The sequence below is a fragment of the Saimiri boliviensis genome, chromosome 1 (assembly GCF_048565385.1).
Source record: "Saimiri boliviensis isolate mSaiBol1 chromosome 1, mSaiBol1.pri, whole genome shotgun sequence".
In the NCBI taxonomy this organism is placed as follows: domain Eukaryota; kingdom Metazoa; phylum Chordata; class Mammalia; order Primates; family Cebidae; genus Saimiri; species Saimiri boliviensis.
The window spans coordinates 246,031,107-246,047,186 of NC_133449.1; the positions used below are offsets into that span (position 1 = coordinate 246,031,107).

The window sequence follows — 16,080 nt, forward strand, 5'->3', positions numbered from 1 at the left end:
TTCTGGTGACCATGGAAGTACCAGGTTTACAGGGGGAAAAAAATCATCCTTGATATCATTAGCTATCAGATTTTGTTTTTTGTTTTCTAATAAGAAGTCCCTAAATAAACGTATCTACCTCTTCGCACTTCCCCCATTCTTTAAGATTCAAAATATCCAGAGACATCATATCCTAAAAGGCCCAGTGGGATTCCTTTTTAGGTTCTGGAAATACAAAGGGCCTGTGAGATTCCTTCTTAGGTTCTAGAAAGCATGAGGCAAGGACTTAGCTCTCATGCATCTCATATTTACCAAGAATTCCAAATAACCAGAAAGCTCATGCTAATGGTTCTTTCTGCATCACCTCTAAGATGAGGCAAATGGTGACAAAAATTAGCCAAACAACAAGAATGTTAAAAAAAAAAACTTCTGATTTGCCATTGCGTAGCTTAAGAGCAATCTTCTATACCCTTTGCTTGTACAGTACTCTATGTTACAGTGGTAGGTGCATTTTTCTGTGATCCTAGTACTTAAACATTATTAGTCACTGTAAGGGAAAATCCCTAACTAAAATGTCAGATAATTATTGAATCAGGGGATATACTCCCCATACTTGAGGTAAATGGGGTATAACAATTTTGTTCATTACTTTTTAATGGGAAAAAAGCAAATGTTAAGAGTGATGCCACGAGAAAAATAGAAACAAACTTTTTAGTTCCTGGTTTATACTGTAATCTGTTCAGAAACTATAAGGAAGCAAACATCTATCTGCATGACTAACTCAAAATGTTCTTGGTATTCTGTTCTGCTGAAATCTAAAACTGGACTCTGGCCCAATCACCCCTCCTTTACCTATTTTTCTCAGAGTTATTAAAAGGAGCTGTAACTGCCCATCTATTATGAAAATGTAAACATCAATAAAAATTTATACTTCCTCTAAAAATTTAACCCTAGCAAGTGAATCTTCACTATACATGCTAGCTTTATTTAAGTCTCTTGTTAGCAATAATTATTCTCCCTTCACTCAAACAAGAAGCAGTGTTGTTAAGGCTGCAATTCAGAAAATGATTTTTGTAATTGAAAGACATAAATTAGGCTTCTAAATGTACAGTCCCTGCACCTTACATAGCAGTCTGGTTCAGCTGGGAGTGACCATGGCTCTGAAATACAGTTCTCTTCTAACGTCTAACAGATTTGCATTCCAAAGAGTCATTTACCTGCACTCAAAAATCCAATCCAACAAAAACAACCCTAAGAGGTGCCTTTATTTAGCAATATTTGATGTCCCAGGAAAGACTATCAGTCATGTACCTGCAGGCCCAGCTCCAGAGACACTTTCAAAAGAGTGATGTCTGGCAAACTGTCCATGAGAGTTGCTATTTTAAATGCATCTTGGGCAAGCTTGAAGATATGTGATGAGGAGTGAATGTTTTTCTGGATGGATTCTAATACTGTTTCCAGCCTCCGAACATCGCCTGCAATGAACAAGGGAAAACCAAACCAAACCAAATCAAATCAAATCAAAGCAAAGCAAGACAAACAAACAAAAACCACACAACCATACACATACACAGAGGGGGTAAAAAAGAAACAAAACAAAACATAAAGCACAAGTTAATTTACCTAACATGTTCACAGATGGTACGGGTGTTACAACTAGTGCTCCCATAATTACTGCAATGTCTATGAATCTCGGCTTCACAAAAAAAGATACACCGAGACACACCCTCAGTGACTCAAAGCACGTATGAACCAGAACCAACTTGAGACAGCAAACAACTCTCCTAGTTCCTACTTATGAATTTTTGGTGAATATTTCAGGAAGAAAAAAACATAACTTTTAAATCTGCTTCTGAATTTCAACCATTTATATTTTCTTGGCATGGTAACTAACCTGAACTCTGCTGGCAGCAAGTTAACAATGCAGGTAAATGAGGAAAATGCCACCTGTTTTACCTTAAAAGCTAACATCTAAAGAAAAAGTTCCCTTCAGTCTCTCTGACATTAACACCACTACTGAGAATTTGATAGAAAACATGACTTAAAAAAAAAAAAAAAAAAAAAACCAGGCAAACGAATGAAACAATTATGGGGTCTCAGGACAGTACAGTACCTTTGGCTGCAGTTAGCATGGTGGATGCCAGCTCACACTGCTGGGACTCAATGTGGCTTAGAGTGAACCAGCGAGGGTAGCGGTTGGGAACAACTGATGCAATGTGGTGTGGGCGGGTGAGGTCTCCTGATGGAGCAGTAGATTCTAATACTAGTAACCTATAATGAGAAGACAATGAAGGTGGCTCCAAGTTATTTCTTGTCCATTTCCTTGGCCAGAAAGACTGGACAGCAGAAGCCAGAGGAATGGGTAGATGTTCATTCCTCTAATTCAGAAAGGGCTGGTACAGCTATATTCTGCTGTCTGGATGTGAAATATCAAGATTTTTGAACTTTTAATTGTTTGGTAATAATAACTGTTCATCATCCAAACCTTGTTAATTGCTCATCACCCAAACCCAAGAGATTTTCTTTCTTTAGCACCATTCAAAAAATTACAATATTCAAAGAAATTAAGACATGCAAACACTGAAGAACTTTTAAACACAGGTCTTCATGTTTACCTACAAATTATGAATTGTATGACTCAAAAAATAAATCAACAGAAACTGATAGTGAAATGGATATTTAAGACTGAGATCACATTCAAAGAGCAGTGCATACTTAAGATGAGTAAGCTTAACCTACTTAAACACAAAACAAGAAAGGAAGTAAAATGAAAATAACTTCCTTTCCATTCATTCATACTTTCTGCACAATTAGTTTCTTATGACTTCAGGAATGTGACATTAGACTATGTTCTACCAACCATATTAGAAAAGATAAATGCAACCTAAGTGCCTGTTCCTTGACAGTTTTGTGTAAATTCTGTGTGATTTCTGATTTTTTATTAAGAATATGTTAGCTGGGTGTGGTGGCATGTGCCTGTAATCCCAGCTACTTAGGAGGCTGAGATGGGAGGACTGACCGAGCCTGGGAGCCATGATTATACCACTGGACTCCAGCCTGGGCAACAGAGCAAAACCCTGGTCTCAAAACAAATAAAGAAAGAGTATGTTGACAAAAATGTTTCTAAAAACAAAGCACATAATTCTAAATACAAGTACCAAAAAGATTAGTAGAGTAACTAAAACTGCAATAATTTCTTTACAAACATCAAAATGCTGGCCTTCATTCAAGAACACCAGTATTAATAACTATGAAATAAGGTAAGAGCTGGAGACCATGGAGAGTCAGCTGGGTCTGGGAGTGATGCTGGCCTCAAAGCCCCACCCAAGAGCAATTATTGCTCTGGTAAGCCAAATGGCTCATTCTCTTCTCTTTTTATCTAGGATCAAAAAGATGTTAGCACTAGAGAAGGTGGCAAGGTAGACAATTAAGTAGTAAGAATATTGGCAGGCTTGCTATTTCGCTTTTCTTTAAAACTTAGAATATCCTTGTATTCACAGGCAGGTTTTGCCAGACTTACTGTAGAAGAAACTAATCAACATCCCTGGGAAGATGAGAAAATGAGTGTTGAAAATGGCCTTCCTCAGCCTTCCCCTTCCAGAAGGATTAAGAAGCAAGTGAGCAACATCTCTCTTTTCCTTCTTGTTCCCTGGGCTGCCTCACAATACCTGCTGGGGCACATTACCTGCCTTCCATGGCAGACCTTTGGCAGGATGGTAGTGGCAGACAGAAGAGAGAAGGTGGAAAAAAATTCCCCTTCATAGTATTCCCCATGAAGAAACTGCCTTGGCAGCAACCAAGGACAAACATAAATTAGTTTGTGAGTGTTAGAAAAGCAAGCCTTTCTGCCTGGCATATACCATTACATAAGCCAGAACCACACAGAAACTTTATGCTATTTTACCCTTAAACTTTGCCAGTGGTAGTAGCAACAGCATCTGGTGGCATCATAACATTAACATCTTCCCTTTAAAACAAGAATAGAATTCCTCAGCGTTGAGTAAGTATAGAGCTGAGCATATGTCTTCGTAAGACAGCTTCCATTTCAGCTTCCAAAATTGGGAATAGAAACCTACTTATCATAAAATCGTGCTCTAAAATATGAACCAAGTGGTATAATGCAATTTGATGGGGGACTTTTGTTGATGTTTGTTATTGACTTATTTTTTGGTATTTTAAAAATAGACAAAAGATTACTTATAAAGATTCTCTAGCAGGTTAGTAACATTCTATATTGCTAAGGAAAGCATGTCAAATTACAGGATGTCAGCCTTAAAACACACTGACACATAGGTGTACACACAGACACATACATACATACATAATCACTGCATAAAAAAGAGGCCTCCTGATAGATATAAGCTACACTCAATACTTTCAGAACAGAGTAACTTTGGGGACACTGGTAATTTACAGGCAAGGATTCATTTTAGAATCTACTTCACTGATTACAGACATAGAATCTTTGATGAAAAGCTTCTTGAGATCAAACTATTAATCAGCACACACGAGCTTTTAGGTCTATAATATGGCTTGTCCTTAGGTGATTATAAGAATGTCTAATTTGTACTTTTCATCAGAAGCATAGGAGTATTGTATTAATTTTTTTAAAAGGAAAAAGAAAAAGTTGACATTTTAAAAAAGATGGATGTTTCTTTTCGGTCCTCAAAATTAAAAGGTTACATGTAAGATTGAAATATAATCTTGATCACATTAAAATATTCACCTTCAACAAATTTGTGATAAAAATAATTATTATGTTAAATAACTTTTAAAAGAATGTAGAAATTGGTAGGTGGTAGAACACAACATATTCTAATTGTTATTGCTGAAAAGGAGACCGATGAGAGACGGAAGCAGTCAGAAGGGAGGCAGGCAGATCCTGAAGGACCCCTAATAGTGACTCCTTCACTGCTAAATGCACGTCCCACCTTCTCTCAGTCCCCAGTTATTGCAGATGTGCCTTGGTAATACAGGGAGTTGCTTTCCTGCACTACTGATGGAATGCGGAATTATAGTAGGTGTGAAGGTCTCCCTCAATTATATTCAATTAAGTATATTTATTATTTACAACTGTTTCAAAAATCAATTTTTTTCAAAACAATTATTTATGAAGGTTTCAACTGCTCTGTTTTGTGATTAAACTTGGCCCAAATTGTGCTTCCAAAAAAAAAAAAAAAAGATAACGTGCTTGAGTCTGATAGCAGCAAGGATAACTGTTCCTTTACTTTAGACAGAAGCAAAACAAGCCAACAAACCAGTCATCTCCACAATGATCCAGGAAGCATAAATAGTTTCTTTAGCTTTTCTCCTGCCTATAAGAAACAGGAAGGAGTAAGTCAGTTAACAGCCATGCTTCCCAGTGGGAATGTGGCCTGCCTCTGCCCAGCTGGGCTGTGAATACATACCGCATTGCTCTCAGTGCAATTTTGTATGCCAATTCAGCATCATGAGGTAGGAGACAGGTGAAGAGATACTTGGCAAAGGTGTGCATTGGAACGCTCTCCCGATGGATTATTTCGCCTAAACCACTATATGGTCCGGCTGTGGGAAGAGAGCATACATATTTTACATTACTAAAAATGAACTAACACATCTTGTAAAGCATATTTTTAAAATGACATGTAAAGTTATAACATATACAAGCTAATCTACTTAAGAATTTCATGTAAATGATATAGAAAGGAATAAAATTCTTAGTCAATAAAGATTCTTCAGGTTATAGTATCCCTTATAGATTTCACCTCATGAACAAACTCCCAACTATCCCATAGCTAAAATGAAAAATACAGAACTCAGGGGCAAAGAGCATTCACAATACATGTGCCTCAGAGAAAGGAACCCTCTATAGCATAAAACCTTGCTGCATTTGAGCAACATCCTTTCAGTGGGTAGCACTGGAGCATCCTGATTTACAAATGCAGATGACACCACAGCTTAACTATGGAACCTACTCCTGGACCCAAGAAGGGTTAGGGACACAAATATTTCAGGTTTCCAGAAAACAGTACTCTTGTTTCAGGGGTGAGACGTGTTGGAGGATTCTGAACCACAACTTTCTAACTATACACATTGTTGCTCTAATGAGTAGCAACAGATATTAATTCCCAGAAAGTGATTATTACTAAAAAGAATAGTTACCCATTTGATATGCACCATAGGCAAAAGAAAAAAATTAAAGTAACTGGAAATCTACTACTCTGTGGGCTCCACAAAGCCAATTTTTAAAAGCAAAATTATACTTAGGCTTTCAAAATTCATTTCTTAGTAAATTCTGACAGGCATGGTGGCAGAGCCGACCTCCCCTGTGTGCGCTTTGAATGCTGCTTTGAGAAGGGCAATACAGACTTTTAAAATAAATTCTGAAAGAAAACCACAGTGGTTAGTTCAACCACTTTACACTTAGGTATTCCTAGGTTTAGTTACTATAAAGGGTTTAATAAATTAGTTTCCACGTCATCTTTGGGTAACATCTGTTTCATGATTTCTAGAATTATGAACGATGACATTACTGCTCAGAGGACATGCTATATTTGTTTTCCATGAGAAAAATCAGTCTGGTAAAGATTCAGAATGCAAGAAATGTGGTTCAGAAGAATGGTAAGAGCAGTTATTGGTAAGAGCATAACCAATTGGTAGTTGGTTATGAGCACAATACATTCCAGATCATTTTAATGGAGGTTATTTTTTAATTTAGCTGAGGTTTTTGTTAGTATTTTTGAATTATTCATTATTTACATACTTTAAAAATCATACAAATTTTTTCACCTCAACATCTAATCTAAATCTCTAGTTTTACCAAATCCATTAATCTGTAATTTTAAATGTTTTAGTAGGCTACACTATTTTAAGTTATTAACTGTTACAGACTAAATATGTATGTCTTCTCAAATTCCAATGTGTAGGCCCCAAGCCCCAATGTGACTGTATCTGGAGTGAGGGCCTGCATGATAAAATGAGGTCATAAAGGTGGGGTCCTGATCCAACAGGATTAGTGTCCTTATAAGAAGAGACACTAGAGAGCTTGATCTCTCTGTCATGTGAAGACACAGAGAAAAGGTAGCCATCTTCAAGCTAGGAAGAGAGCCTTCATCAGAAGCCAATGATGAGGCTGTCACCATGATCTTAAACTTCCCAGCCTCCAGAACCATGAGAAATACATTTCTGCTATTTAAGACACCCATTCTGTGGTATTTTGTTATGGCAGCCCGGTCTAAGACACTATTTTACTTAAGGACTAATTATGGCAAATCTATAGTCTCCTTCACTGTTTCCTTTAAACCACCAAGTTACCTTTTTTGTACTATTCAGGGAGATCCAGGATGCATAATCAATTCTTTGCTATGATACCACTCAACAAGTAAAACATTCAGTCAGGTATCAAATAATTATTTGTGGATTAATAATTAGTGTAATTCCGGGATTCTAGTACTACTCCTGGACTCTAGTACTGCTGAATAATGAAAACCTGACATTTGGCACCAAGTTTCCCCAGAGGTGCTTGTTCAATATGCTAATTTACCTATTCAATATTGTGGCCAGGAAAGATTAACACTAGCAACAATACTCGGTAACTGCTTCCTCTTTTCAGATATCTGGGCCTGCTAATTTGCCTCTAACATTTGCAAAGAGTATAACTGCACAAAGAACTTGGTGGCCTCATGTAGTCAATTCAGTCACAGAGTTCTCAATCTTCTAGCATTTACAGAAATGGCCCTGTGGCCTCCCCACCTTGGACTGTCTCCTGTCCTGCACCTGTTCACTCTTTGTGGGCCTTGCAGGGCCAGGAAAAGAGGGGAGGCAGAGGAGAATCAACTGTGCTCCTTCTCAGGAACAGTACTCATAAAAATGTTTGAGGGATGGACTAATCAAGACCAGGGCAAAGTTCAAAATATTAATGAATAATGAACATGAAGACACGTTTAGGAAGGTAAATATAAACAGATATCACACATTATTAACTTTGAAAACCATAGTTCTTCTTTGTAAACTTCAGTGTAAGGGAAATCAAAAGTCAGTCAGTATAGCCCGTGACAAGACAGCATTTACATGTTTGTGACTAATGGCAACGATTATAGGAAAAGAAATTATATGGGAGAAAACTGAAAGAAAACAGCAATTGAATTATCAGGATCACTCTTGAAATTTGTCAAGATTGGCTTTTTATCTTTACAGCTCCAGAAGAGTGCTTCAAAAAATTACTATTAGAAATTTTTACCAAAATTAGCATGCTATTAAGGTTTACCTAAAGAGCATTTTCCTTTTAAAATGCATTTCTAAAATATATTATATTCACGTTTGAAGAAAATGTTCTCTTTTAAGCAGATATTTTGCTTTGGACAAATAAAAGGGGTGCTAAAATGTTGTTTTCTCTAAATCCCTTACCTATATGTAGTAGTTCTGAATATAAGATGAATATAACATACTTTATGAGCCTATCAATCACAGAGAATCCCATGATAACAACACACATGTACTTGAGAAATAGATGCAATTTTATCAGTTAGACACCACCTAAATTTGCACAAAAGATCACACTACCACACTAACTACATATACTTTTGAGGAAAAAAAAAAATCTGAAAAATAGTGTCAGCCAAAATTGGTTAGGCCCTTTAAAACTTAAGCTTAGGAGAAGAAGGAAATTAGACCGTGCCTCAGAGATTCTATGAAACTTTTTCCTTGATGAATCTGTGCCTACTGAACCCTCTGAAATAACTGGCTGGTGCAGTGGAAATTCACTCCTGCAGCCTTCGGTCCTTTATTAGCATGTGCATATGACATATTTAAAACCCTGGTTCATGTAACCGCCAATAATTTGGAGAAAGGACAGCCAATTGCTGTTTTATTATTTAACTGATTAAGCAAATAGGAATATGGCTGCCAATAATAACTCACTAAATATCAAAACTGCATTTATCTCACAAACAACATAGCCTAAATGAAATCGATCCTTTTCAAGGTTTGTGGCATTAAACAGGGCTATTTTGTAATAGTCTATCATATATAACCAACTAAATCAAATGATACATATCTAAACATCCATGATTTTTTATTCAATGACACTATTTTATGGACAGTGAACATGTCTTTGACACTCCATGACTATAGCAATCAGGATGACTACCATATGAAATGCATTCACACAGTACTCTTAATATAAGAAAGATTAGCACCTAAGTCAAATTGGCTGAATAAGTGGAAAACTTCTTTATCAAGCTACCTTCTAATAGGAAGACTGCTTGCTTGCGAAAAATTTTCACCAGTGTGTCATCCAATTCAATTTCCTGAAGCTTAGAAATGAGCTGCTCCTCATTCCGGCAAACTTTCTCTTGTGTGTACAGCCCATCAGGCATGATACGCTGCTGTCCCAACCCTATCAGGGCTACTTCCACAGCCAGCGTTAAATAGGATTCCCCTTCTTCTAAGAATTTGTGTGCAGGTAGATGCTGGTATTCCAAAGACTTGCACTGTCCCATATTCTCTGCAAAATGCCACAAAAGAAACCAGAGTTCAGAAACTACTTTTACAGATGGTAAATACAAATATTTACACTTCCCAGTACTAGCAAATGAATTATTGCTAATGCTGAGAAAGCCAGAAAACATGTTTTTTAGGCTAAAGTACAGTTTTCCAGTATCTTTTAAAAAATGACCATGAATGACTAAATGTTTATGTTTTGGGGGATATAACATTACAAATACTTTTCTCTCATTGAAAATAAATCGACAAAGAGAACTATAAATGTAAGAAAATGTGAACTAAGAATGCTTAAGAGAAAAAACAAAATTAAATTACAAAACAGTAAAATTACATGATGACTTGCAGTCACCACTTTTTAAATCCTGGCATTCAGAAAGTTTCCATAATAAAAACAGTAAGGAACACAACATATATAACCCAATTTCAACGTTCTTTTTATTATCCAAGAGTCATCAGTTATCACAAGAGGAACAATTCTTTGAACACTCTTGTCTCCATTAAAGTGCTTCCTTTTTTTTTTTTTTTTTTTTTGTAGAGATGGGATTTCTCCATGTTCATCAGGCTGGTCTCAAAATCCTGACGTAAGGTGATCTGCCTGCCTCGGAAAGTGCTGGGACTACAGGCGTGAGCCACTGCGCCTGGCAAATGCTTGTATTATACATTATAACAAATTCAACCATCAAACTCATAAGGAGAGATAATGCGGACTCATACCTTTCACCCTCCTGACAGTGTATGGGTTACCCACAGTCCATGAAGCTCACTATCACAGTGGAAATTATGAAGGGGCAGGAGTTGAGCTCACCCAGCGTGGAAGCACTCCCTGCCTTACCTCCACCCACCGCCCTCAGGCAGTCTTCTGAGGTATGATTCTGAAGTTTCAATGGGCCAAAGTGAAATCTCAAAACACAGCTTTCAAGGAATGTGTCATGTAAAACAGTTTTAAATGATATTTAACATTCCCTCCTTAAAGTAGACTAAAATATTTAAGTGACAAGTCACTTTCAATGCAAAGACAAATTTGAAAAGCACCAAAACCAGATTTTCTAGTTCTAAATGCTAAGATGTACATCCTTATTTTATACCTTTATGCTAATAGTCATACATGTGAATAAATTCTTAGATGCAGAATCACTGGTTAGAAGATAATAAATATTTTTAAGACTCTCAACACATGCTACCAACCACCAACTCTAAGACTTTTCCCAGTTTTGTAGCAGCTTGCCTGAAAGCATGAGAGTGCCCATTTTCTTGCTCTCTTGCTAACTAAAGGCACTTTTAACTATATGGTTCCATAAAACATAATGTAAAGAAAAACAATGACTACTGCCATTCAGGGTTTAGAAAAAGAAAAGCACATGAAACAAATGTCAGTGTCTTTACCTGTAAAATCTGAGAACCCAGAGAAGTTCTCATCATCAATGCGGCAGGCCTCCATAAGGCTACTGAAGAGAGTGCCCACAGGGTCCAGAGGATGTCCAACCCAGCCCTCCAGATTGGTTATCGAGGTTATGCTTTTATGGGGTAGCTCTGTGTAAGAAAAGGGAATTGAGAGATAGGGGAGTAGAAGGGAAATGAAGGGAAAGAAGTTGGGGTAACAGGCTTTACCATTTAATGGCAGTATCCTGATAAATCAGTTCTGAATTCTGTTGGAAATTTCCCTTTAATTAAGAAAACAGTAAAAAGGTACCATAATCCCCAACTTGTCAACTATTTTGAGTTCTAAAGGTTCATCTGTAAGTCAATATAAATGGTACTGAATTCCCAGGAGAGCTCCCAAGTATCTATTTAATTCATGTGTCTCGGGTATTGAGTTAACATCACTACTTACACTATTAAATTATGTTGTATAGGGAAATGAATTACAAATTTTCTTTTGAGAAGTTAGGAACAACTCGCCCACTTCCCTAGGAGAAGGCATTAGAGGGGACTAAGAAGTCCCATTGGAATTATCAATTGGTAACTCTACCACAAAATGAAGAGACCTCTCAGTGTTAACTGGGTCATCTAAGTTGAGGACTTGAAGGCAGCTGTAGCCTGGGTTAGACTTGTGTTCCCACATGGATATCCTTAAATTACCCCTATCATGTTATGAAAGTCTTCCTTAGTGTGAATCTGTAAGCCATTTAAGAGAGAACCTTTGACATACACGGTAATGATAACAGACGATTATATGTAATTTGAATGAAGTAAATCCTTTTCATTTTCTTCACTGAATATTAACACTTTCAAGATAAACTGCAGAATGCTGAGAAAAAACAAGCTATAAATCTATAAATGTTTCACATATATTCCATTGTTATAAATAATGCAACAGTTAACTGAAGTAATAAATAGTAGCAACTTTTTTTTTTTTTTGAGATTGGAGTTTCACTCTTGTCACCCAGGCTGGAATGCAGAATCGCTGAAACCTCTGTCTCCTGGGTTCAAGCAATTCTCCTGCCTCAGCAGCAGCACCCCCCTCCTTGCCCCGCCTCTTCCCCGGCCAGTAGCTAGGATTACAGGTGCCTGCCACCATACCCAGCTAATTTTAGTAGCTCCTTCTTAAAGGAAAACTTAATAAAATTCACATATAATATAAAATATACAAGAAAAATATTGCCTCGTAAATATCTAAAGAGCCATTCTATGAATCCAACGTTCCTTTCATAGGTCTTCTGGTTTTAGGCAATCAATTATCCGTACATAAAAATGAAAAACTGGCCGGGTGTGGTGGCTCACACCTGTAATCCCAGCACTTTGGGAGGCCAAGGTGAGCAGATCACCTCAGGTCAGGCGTTTGAGACCAGCCTGGTCAAAATGGTGAAACCCTCTATCTCTACTAAAAATACAAAAATTAGCTGGGCACTTTGGGAGGCCAAGGTGAGCAGATCACCTGAGGTCAGGAGTTTGAGACCAGCTTGGCCAAAATGGCGAAACCCTGTCTCTAATAAAAATACAAAAATTAGCCAGGCATGGTGGCGGGCACTTGTAATCCCAGCTACTCAGGAGGCTGAGGTAGGAGAATCACTTGAACCTGGGAGGCGGAGGTTGCAGTGTGCTGAGATCATGCCACTGCACTCCATCATGGGGGACAGGGTGAGACAGCAAGACTCTGTCCCAAAAACAAGCAACAACAAGAACAGTAACAAAAAATGAAAAATGGCTTCACACAATGTGCTAAAATTTAAGTTGAGTCCTAGATTCCCTGAAACGGTCCTTCTATTCAGTTTCTGTCTCTAGTTTTCATAAACAATTAGTCAGAAAAAAGAAACATGAGCATTACTCCTGGAAATAACCAAACAAATGAATGGAGCTAAGGGAAATGTTGTGCTTATATAAACAAATACATTGTCAAGTGATGGATATTGAAGAAATATAAGAAATCAAAAATAAATCAAATAAATCTGTTTTTTTCGGGGAGGAATAAATAAGTTAACATATCATGCCAAATAGTTTTGAAAATGTATAAGATATTCCCTTTACTAATCTTGGCACATAACAAGTAATTGGTATGGCACTTTAGACTTAGAACAGCTATGAAAAGCCTATTTTTAAAATATGGAAAAACAATTACCAAAAACAAAAGCAGGGAGAAACATAGGTATGAATATGTAATCCTAGTAATACTTAAGAATGGTTAGAAATAAAAGTTTTCATAGCTTGCAAGACACAAGAGAAATGGGTCTAAGAATGACTTAGACCTAAAGGTTACAGAATTATCTCAATCAAAGGAGTCTAAGTTAACATATTCTATAACTTACCTAAATGTAAGGTTAGGTAACATTAGCTAGTTAGGAACTAACATTTTTACACTTTCCTTTCTTATTACAACATTTTAACTAAACAAATTTTAAAAATCAACATTTATTCCTAAAATGTATAATAGGATTTTAAAAATCATTTGATCATCATGAACCGGCTCTTTCTGCACAGTATAAGTGCTGCACTCTTGCTGTTTGTTTCATCCTTTATACTATTCGGAAGTAAATTCCTTTAATCATAAGCTTTGTGTGTGTTGGAGGAGGAAGGACTTCAGAAAAATTTTCCAAAGTACCTAGTGATAAATTTTGCACACACCAGTGATGATATGAAGAACATGATGAACTGGACCAAGTCATGACTATCAGGGCTCTCACATTCCAATCCCATCTGAGCCTCCCATTTTCTTTGGTTCAATTGTAACTTTTGACTTTTTTTTTTTTAACTGTAGAAATGACAGTGTTGATTTACATTCATAATACATTTGATACAGAGGGTGTTAAAAGTTACAACACTTGTTCCAACGTCTAGCCTTTTAGCAATTTTTAGTTGTACTCTAGTATGCGTGAAAAACAAAAATATAACCAAAACAACAACAAATACAAAAACCCAGCAACTAAAACTATCCCTCCTAATGAAAAATAAATCAGAGTGAAAACGAACCTGCTAAAGAAACATACATATAGAAAGAACAAGTGCATGGATTAATCAGAAAAAGCATAAACATTTTTAAAATCTGATCAGGGCCTTATACATATAATTCAACCCTTTGCAATTACTATTACTTAGTAATGGATATTCAAAATTTAAAGTATTAATAAACTGAGATAAAGAGAAGTTAAATGTGTTATTTCAGCTGACAGCTCATCAAATGTCATTCAAGTGACCAGAACTTGAAATATCCAGTTCTGTTCTGGTCACTTTAATTTAATAACATGTCCTGATGTAGAAATTACTACAAGTAGGAAGTTTTAGAATGCTTACATGTTGTGCCAAGCTTTGTTTTAAGTGCTTTACAGAAATTAACTGGTTTAATCTTCTTAACAACTCTAAGAGATAGGCCCTCTACTGAGCCTCATTCCACAGAAGAAAATTCAAAATCACAGAGAGGTCAACTGATTGCCTAAGGTACCCATCTGGGACCTTAGGATTGCTGGGATTCAAGCATAGGCTGTGTTCTTACTGTTAGAATTAAAATGCACTTCCACACAGTAAGGTATTTAGCTAACATGCATTTTAAATAATTTAGACATACTAAATAGTTACTAAAACAATAAAGAAAATTCTCCCCCTTAAAAAATTAACTAACCTGAGATATTTCAAAAAAAATCTTCTTACGACATTCAACTAAGAACAAAATGCCCCAAATTTCTCACAGATAGGCCATTAAATATTTTTAAATGAATGGCGAGTAAAGCCATCTCTACAGTTCTAGTTCTAAAAGCCATCTCTCCCAGAACACAAAACCTAGTAATGTCACCACCAAGAATGCCATTCCAATGGAAACAAACTCCTTCACATTCACCTTTTTTTTGGGTTCGGAACATTTCCAACTGTTTCTGCTGCTGTCGTCTTAATGTATTAACAATAGCTATTGCTAGTCTCAGTGCTTCTCTGGGGTACCCATGAGAACGTAATGCGTCCACTCTCGCACAGGCTGTAGGAACATGTTCTAAAACAGAAAGTCAAGGGGTAAAATTGCCACTGTCAGATATATCCATAAAAACAGGATTTAATAGTAAGATGCTTCTCCCAAAATACTATTAAAAAGACACAAGAAACCATTTCTGAACTTGGATTTGAATGAAAAACTCAGCTCCTATTGCCAAGCATTCATCCATCTTCCATTGAATCCTTCAATTCTCCACCTCCCACTCCAGTAATGCTATAGAAACTAAACAAAGAAGTAAGTCATGGAAATGTCTTTCCGGTTTGGTCACTTACCATGCCAGAGGGGCCACCCACGGGAGTCGAAGAGGGAGTTTTCAGTGTCGTCATGGTAACAGTAGTTGGTGTATAGGTCACTGCTGATAATGTGCTGCAAGTGGCTATCCTGCCAGTGGAGATCACATGCCTCGATGGCCCGGGTGAACACTGTCCGATGTGGCCTGTTCGATGAATCTGTTTTTTCCACAATTCAGAAAGCCGTGTCAGCTATTATTCACATGTGAATAAATCAGTCATACCATTCTGTGGCCAGATGTTCATGAACACACCCACACACATTGTCCTGCACCCCCTAAGCAGAAGGGTGAAGGGTGAATACTCTCACATCCTAAGTACTAAGAGGCAAGTCAGCCCAAGAGCCACCATTCACTCACTTGTTTATCAAACACAAACATTCTGCAGCCATTAAAGCTAATGTTAAAGGCGTCCTGCAAAAAGAATTGTCAAGTCTAGTTTCCATGCCAAATACACTCAGAGGAGGCACTCGGCACAAAAATCACATGAAAACTCACTGCTCCCCACTTCTGAGGTGCTGTGGTGGGCTGCCCCTGATGGGATCAACAGCTCTCACAAACACTATGCAAGAGATGCGACACCAGCCATGGAACCTTTCAGGAATATGCAGTCAGCCTTTAAAGATATGCATAAGGGTTGTGCTTTTGGTTGTATTTTTTAACTATATTGTGCGGTTTTGCACAATTAAAACTATTATGCTTCTTGGGATATAATGCTTAAATACCACTTTATATCCCAAAGGGCATAAATGCATATATTTAACATTTCACAAAGCCACACAACATAGCTACAAAACAAACCAGCGCACTTACCTTGCCCCTACAGGCTGCCTCCTGACTCCTGGGCAGGTTCCATGACTGGTGTGATGTCCCCAGCATAGTGTATGCCGGGGCATCACAAAAGAGCAGAGGATAC

General features: G+C 37.2%; 1 protein-coding gene across 2 annotated transcripts in view; it reads right to left on the reverse strand.

The window, feature by feature from the left end:
* The window catches only part of ZSWIM6 (zinc finger SWIM-type containing 6), a 221,771-nt gene that overhangs the window by 5,039 nt on the left and 200,652 nt on the right, over window positions 1–16,080 (reverse strand). For both annotated transcript variants that reach the window (XM_039469957.2, XM_074385655.1), the window contains exons 6-12: window positions 15,148–15,324; window positions 14,729–14,875; window positions 10,846–10,992; window positions 9,203–9,463; window positions 5,388–5,523; window positions 2,093–2,250; window positions 1,291–1,454 (exon numbers count right to left, since the gene is read on the reverse strand). In XM_039469957.2, the coding sequence (XP_039325891.1) occupies window positions 1,291–1,454; window positions 2,093–2,250; window positions 5,388–5,523; window positions 9,203–9,463; window positions 10,846–10,992; window positions 14,729–14,875; window positions 15,148–15,324 (1,190 nt within the window). The remainder of the gene's footprint in view (window positions 1–1,290; window positions 1,455–2,092; window positions 2,251–5,387; window positions 5,524–9,202; window positions 9,464–10,845; window positions 10,993–14,728; window positions 14,876–15,147; window positions 15,325–16,080) is intronic.